Source organism: Budorcas taxicolor, chromosome 14, assembly GCF_023091745.1.
Source record: "Budorcas taxicolor isolate Tak-1 chromosome 14, Takin1.1, whole genome shotgun sequence".
In the NCBI taxonomy this organism is placed as follows: Eukaryota; Metazoa; Chordata; class Mammalia; order Artiodactyla; family Bovidae; genus Budorcas; species Budorcas taxicolor.
Genome location: NC_068923.1, coordinates 45,151,914 through 45,158,804, shown reverse-complemented (window position 1 = coordinate 45,158,804; position 6,891 = coordinate 45,151,914). Strand labels below are relative to the sequence as shown.

Genomic DNA, 6,891 nt, shown 5'->3' with positions numbered 1-6,891 from the left:
TTGTCGTAAAAAGTTAGCATCCTATAGTCGGAAAGCGAAAAGAAAAAAAAAAGCCTCCAAAAACAAGAAAATAAAAAGAGGAGTTACCCAGATGAAGCAGCACCCAGCAAACCCCCGTGGTGAGTCAGCCTGGGGAGGCCCAGCCCCTTGGAGGGAGCCTGGTTAAGGATCAGCTCAGCTCAGGGCAGGGCTGTGTGTGCTGCTGCTTCTCATCCCAGGACCAAGTCTGAGCAGCAACCTCCCTCCCTCAGCTGCTTGAACTTTTTTTTTGTTCTCTGAGGCTGGAAAGAAGTGTCACATTTTGCTCCCTCCCAAGCCCACGCCCCCACCTCTCCCAGGGACTTGGTGCCGTGTGGAGGGGGTGTCTGTAACTACAGGAGGAACTTTTGCAGCCCTCTCATCCTCACGCTATGAAGTTCTTCGGGAAGCCCAGGAGCCAGACAGCAGCTTTTCTGCCTCTCTGCCTGCTCTTTTTGAGGAGCCTGAGCCCAGGACACAGTCACCTTTACAGTAACCGCTATGCTGGGTGAGTGGAGCGACTTTCATGCCCTGCACAGCTTGGACTCAGATCAGGGGAGGGCGCTGGTTTGGTCCTGAGCGAGCCTCATGTGTTCTGGTCTGTGGTCTCTGTGTGAATCTGTTTGCTTTCCTGGCCACCTAATCTTAAATGTCCGTGCAGTCCCAGGCTCTCTGGAGAGAATGTGCTGGGCACACGTCTAGTTTCTCATACTCTTTATGATGTGCCAACCTGAGCCGTGGACCAGTGTTGATTGGGATTCTGTCTTTAGAATCACTGTGGCCAGTGTGTGCAGTATTGGTGTATGCTCGGCCGTGGGGATGCTGTGCCATATGAACTGTGACCTGAAAACTAAAGCTTCCCCTTGAGTGTATGCAGGAGCAGTGGGTGGAAATTCACCAGTGATTAATTTAAGAATCGAGTGTGACTTTTTTCCTCTTGAGTGTTTGTTAGCCTACAGTGTGGTTATTAGAAAGATTTTCAAATCTGAGCAATGGAAATGAGTCAACTCAAAATAAGCCGAATAAACGTAGCCAACTGCAAAATTATGGGTGTTTTTCTGAAGGGAGAAACCTAGAGGGGAAACGCTGTGTGCATTTTTCCCCCTCTGTGGGTTAGCATGCTTTGTTTGCCTTCAATGAGGAGGCACGGGGCTGCGTGTGAACCGTGTGGGACTGCGCATGTCTTATCCTGAAGGCTTACTGTGAAATATACAGCATACAGCGTGTGCTTTGCTTGAAATTGCAGGGGGTCGTTCTCTGAATCTGGAAATGCTGGCATTCCTGCATTTTAGGGTTGGGAGAACGTTAAATAGCTCCTCTAATTCAGTTCCTTTCTACAGAGAAGGAAAAACTAGAGTCTTAAATCTTTCTAAATAGTCTAGGAGTGCTCTGTGAGGACCAGTAGAGGAAAGTTTTCATATCAATCTGGATGAAGGCCAGGTCTTAAAGCAGTTGTTCTTTCTAGGAATCATGTAGAGAAGAATTTGTAAGTATGACCCTAGAAAAGAGAGTTGTTTCTCTTTTTCTCCTGAAGAATCTGGGCACAGCTATAGGGTTCCCTCTGAATACGTTGCTTACAGAGGAAATTTTGTAAAATGTGCCCTCAGTTTAAGGAGATGCAGGATGATGGAGAGGGGGTGTTGGTGGAGATGAGGACCATAGATAGTAACATAATCCCCAAAATTTCCACCCTGGTATTCCTGGGAGTATTCAGAGTTTACATCTGAGAGCTGCTTTTCTGTCTCCTGGACATACACCGTCCAGGCTTTACATCTTGTCCTTGGTGGTCGCTGCCCTTGGAGACCTGGGTATGGAAGCTGTGTTTAGTGACTGATGGTGCCGGCTAAGATGTGGAGGAGTTTGCTGTGACTCTTTAATGGATGTTAGTTACGTGATAAATACATATCAGATTTAGATGTGCCCGTGTGACATAGGACCTCGCTCCTCCACTCAGCTGTGGCTCAGTCCATAATGACTTCGGTGTGACCCTCGTCAAAGATAAGTGAGCAGGTCAGCTTAGCAGAGCAGGTGTGCCCACTTCCCTAAGCACCACTTAGCAGAGGAAAGGAAGCCAAAGGTGGTGGCCTTTCTTAGAGAACTTGGAATCTTTCAGGACGAAGTTGCACTGTCTTTTCTGTTGTTCTGCAAAGAAAGTAATTGCCATTTTCTCTCTGGCTGCTCCATAATAAGTTAGTCCCAAATGTATAAATTAGAGGTGTCTGGAAGTTGGAAGGAAAAGATGAAACAATGAGACACGGAAGGGAGCCTTCCCTGTCCATCATAGGAGAGCTTCTCCTTTATCTAGAGATGTCTTTGAGCACACTCACCATTGAAAATGGGGGTTTTTGCCTTCCCTTCATTTGATACATGTAATTCTCTCACCACCAAAGACAGAAATGCTGCGTAGGTTTGGGATTCTGTTGCTTTACTTCCCCAGGAAATGCTTTCTGCCAGTCTAGCTAGAACTAGGTAAAATAACATGGGAGAATGGTGTTGAACATTATTTTTGTTACTTATCCGAAGTTATTCTAAACCACCTCATTTTTGTCCCTTAAGTAATCTATTTAGGTATTATTGGTAGTAATTATGAAGCAGCACTATTTCTTGCAGTTTTGTAAAAAAAAAAAAAAAGCAATTTTTTGTGAGTCTTGGTTGAATTTGATAATATATGATCATCATTTGCAGGACTCTGAGCACGAAAAAAAACAATACACAGGGCAGACCAGTGTGCTTCTTAAGAGCAGCTAATGAGCCTAGGCTTTCTACACAAACTAGTAACAGTCGTGTGGTGTGGTCGTCTAATAAGATGCTTGAAAAATGGCAAATTTAAGCATGTTGGAAAAAAAAGTGTAGGGAGACTATAAGGAAAATCTGACATAAACGAATACCTTTTCAGGTAACTATCAAATTACTTACAAAGCAGATTTAAAAATATGTAGAAAAGGGATGAAGCCAAGTGTGGAAAATAACTTGACATCAAATAACATTTATTGGTACTCTGTTGGCAGGTTTTAAGAGCTATGATACAGGTCAAACATTTTGGTGATTAAAAAATATATCAGTCAGTAGATGAGACTGCAACTCGGGCTGACATCACTCTGTGTTCTCTCCTTTTCCCTAATCCCTTCATATCCCTGGAAGCAGACTTGGTTATTTATTAGACTGTGATATTGAGGGCAAAAAATAAGAATCTCCTGCATGACATGAAATTAGGGTAGTTTTTTTAGTGATGGTAAAAGAGAGCTCTAAGCCAGTGACACAATAAATTCTGGTGATACTGTAGAAGCAAAGTGGCTATGATATTTTGCTGAACTGCCTATTCAGTTCTGCCTTCACGTATAATGTTTATCAGTCCTGAAGTTCAACGGCCTGCCTTTCAGTTTCTGCTTTCCCACTCCTAGTAGCTCTGTTACCTTAAGGTAAATTCCTTAACCTCTCTGAGTCTCAGTTTCTTCATCTGAGACACTGAGACAATATTCCCTGCCAAGTTGTCATGAGAATTAAAAGCAACAGCCTGAGTATTGCATGGTTTTCGGCACTTAGCTTTTTTAACACCATGTCAACTACTTACTAATACTTACCAGTACTTAATATAAAACATTGATAAAAAATATTACTTTCTCAATTAGCCTAACGAGAGTTTTGGTATCCTCATTTCACAAAGAGGTTCAATTGAGGGACAAAAGGGCAATCCAAGTTCACAGCTAACCCACAGCGGGGATGCTAACCCAGCTCTGCCTAACTCAACAAACTGCACTTCTCACTGTGCCAATTCAGGGATAGAAAAGAATGATTTTCTCAGAAAAACTGAAGACTTCACCTTGTTGAGAGAACTGATAATAGGATGATGAAAGAAAGGAGCAGATTATGTGGGTAAAATTGGAAGTTGACCCTTGGTGGTCTTCTCTAAGGTGGTAAATTGTTAATAGAAAAGCAGGCAGAGACCATATGAGAGAAGGAACTTTAGATTGTCACCAAAATAAGTAGCACAGAAAGCGGCTGTGGGTGTGCACTCGATGCCTTCAGGATGACTGCGGCACCTACTTGTGCCAAGAGCACCGGAGCCAAAGCCGTCTTATAGCTTGCAGCTTAGCAAAGACAGCAGCCCCACAGGTAACATTGGGAGGCACAGTGTTTGAGTGCGTTGTGGGATAGCAGCCTACTGTGGGGTTGAAGAGAAAGCTCAGTGCACCAAGGAGGAGGGAGAAATCCCTCCCCTCTTCTGGTCACCCAGCCTTGGGTGCCTGGGCTGGGGTAGAGAGAGAGCACGACTTCCACCACCAGAGCCACGACGGGGGACTGAACGCTGGTGTAGGGTCTACATAGGTATGTGCAGGCTGGTCATAGCCCACTAGCCAGCTGGTGTGTTCTGATGAGCCAGCGTCCATGCTGCATTCGTCCTCCCATCCCTGCCCCTCCCCTCCCATCCCCCACCTATACGGACACCCGGTTATTGGTCAAGTTGACCAGTCATCCTTTGGAGTGGAATATCAAGATCCAAGAATTAGACTTGAAGAAAATGAGATTTTTAAAGGCGTTTGGTCCTTAAAATCCTGTGAGCAGAGAGGCCCCAAATTGGGATGTGAAATATTGCAGAGAAGTAGAGGCTTGGGGGAATAGATTTGACTTCAAGGATGTCATCCTTGTTCTCCATCTTAGCTCTCTAGGTAGTCCCCTCCATTGTTCAAAGCAGCTTTTAAGTCTATTATCTTTCTGATGGTGGGGGTGGTGATGGTGTTCAGTTGCTAAGTCATATCCGACTCTTTGAGACCCCATGGACTGCAGCATACCAGGCTCCGCTGTCCTTCACCATCTCCCAGAGTTTGCTCAAACTCATGTTCATTGAGTCGGTGATGCTATCTAACCATCTCATCCTCTGCCATGCTCTTCTCCTTTCGCCTTCAATCTTTTCCAGCATTAGGGTCTTTTCCAATGAGTCGGCTCTTCACATCAGGTGGCCAAAGAATTGCAGCTTCAGTTTCATTGGTGGCTTCCTAGTAATGCTCTGAACTTTTGGAAACCTAGGGCTAGAATTCAAGCAATCCAGTTGCTCATGAATCTGAGAGTTATCTTCTATGTTGGTGGTTAAAGTTCTTTTCAGATGGGTTGACCATGAATCCTCGCTTGCCATGGACTGGCCCTGTCTGTACATACTGTTCTGGGGTAGTAACTGCCAGTGCTCCTCTTCCAGTCTGAGAAGGGTCCTGATTTGGGTGGAAAATTGTGGGTTCTGTCTTTTATTCTTCACTGTGTCTGTTTCCTTGATGAGTTTTACTCTAGGTTTCCAACTACCTTCTTATTTCATTTCCGAAGAGCAAGTCTATCTCTAGTTCCTTCCATTCCAAAATATCCTACTTGTCCTCTCTCTTATAATAGCTACCAGCCATGTTTACGATGTCTTTCTCTCAGCCTGGATAAAAGTAACTTTCTGCTAACTGATCTCCCTGCCTATAGTCCTTCCTGTACTGATGACCTCACTAAATAAGGCTTCTGTTGTGTTACTTTCTTGCTCAAAGATCTACTTCGGCCACCTATTGCCAAATACATCAAATCCAATCTCTGCCAGTCTCTCAAGGCCTCTATTATCAGATGCTCCAGTTCCTCTGCCTCTGTTTCACTCTGCTCAGTCCTAACACTCCTCTGTAATAAGAATAGAGAGCTTCAGCCTTGCTCATCCTGAACAAGAAAGGCAGGCAAGCCCTGCTCATAATAGGGGCCGAAAGCAAGAAGGAGCCATCTCAGATCATGAATAATGGATTAAAATGTGTGTGATAGAGACTTCCCTTACAGTCCAGTAGTTAAGACTTTGCCTTCCAATGTAGGAGGTGCAGGTTCAATCCCTGGTGGGGGAACTATGCTCCCACATGCCTCACGGTCAAAAAAACCAAAACACAAAACAGAAGCAATATTGTAACAAATTCAATAGAGTTTAAAAATGGTCCACATCAAAAATTATTTTTAAATGTGTGGGAAAGATATAGATTTGGGGCATCAGGTGTTAGGAAGGGTGTATGGTGGGCTCTAAGGTTGCTTTGAAACTTTGTCCCCACAGGTTGGCATGTGATTAATGGAATGGTTCTCTGGAAGTTCCTTTTAGCCCTTTACCCTGGTTAGTGGGAGGCTATTTTTGGTTTCCTTAGGCACTAGCACAGAGTGCAGCACCCACTTGTGGATTGTTTAGCAGCTCATTACACCAAAAGTTTTCTTCCCTGCCCAGTGTTGTGTACTGGGGCTGCCAGCTTTGCTTCTGAAGGACATCGATGCTGCAGCCCCTACTCCTGACCTGAACTGGCAGGTCGATGGTACTCCGTGGGGATCAGCATTCCTCCTGCCAGTGAGCTAGTGGGAGGAGGAGCATTTCCTGTGCTTCTGGACTGCTTTTCCAGTGGAGCCCAATCTGATGACGGAGCTTTTATTTTATGGCGCCAGGATACCTTCTGGGTAATGCCATTAAGCCTAATCACTTCCACCCCGTGAAAAGCAGTGAAGGATGTTAATGTTTCATAACTTCACAGCTTAGATTGTGCAGGCTACAAAAGCATTGTGTTTTCTGTCTTTATAAATGGGATTACTGAATGGAAAATAAAAACTCTTGATGACTTGTTTTACAGTCTTCATTACGATCAATTGGTATGTAGGATTAGCATTTGCTTTGCCAAATAAATGCTTTTCCAGTCTGCCTTCTGGGTATTAACTTCTTTATGATAAAGCAGCATGTGAAGCTTTAGGATCTTGTTCTGGGTAGTATAGTAAATTTCCTTCAGAATTAGTTTTCTTATTAAAGGTTGAAGCAAACTTCTATCTGGTTTTCTTCAACAAAAGTACCATCTTTGTTCTTTTTTCTCAGTATACTTTGAAAATACTAAAAACGTT

General features: G+C 44.1%; 1 protein-coding gene across 1 annotated transcript in view; it reads left to right on the top strand.

The window, feature by feature from the left end:
* The first annotated feature begins 410 nt into the window (after positions 1 to 410).
* CPA6 (carboxypeptidase A6) overlaps positions 411 to 6,891 on the top strand; it is a 300,719-nt gene continuing 294,238 nt past the window's right edge. The window contains exon 1 of the mRNA XM_052651924.1: positions 411 to 526. Within this exon, the coding sequence (XP_052507884.1) occupies positions 411 to 526 (116 nt within the window). The remainder of the gene's footprint in view (positions 527 to 6,891) is intronic.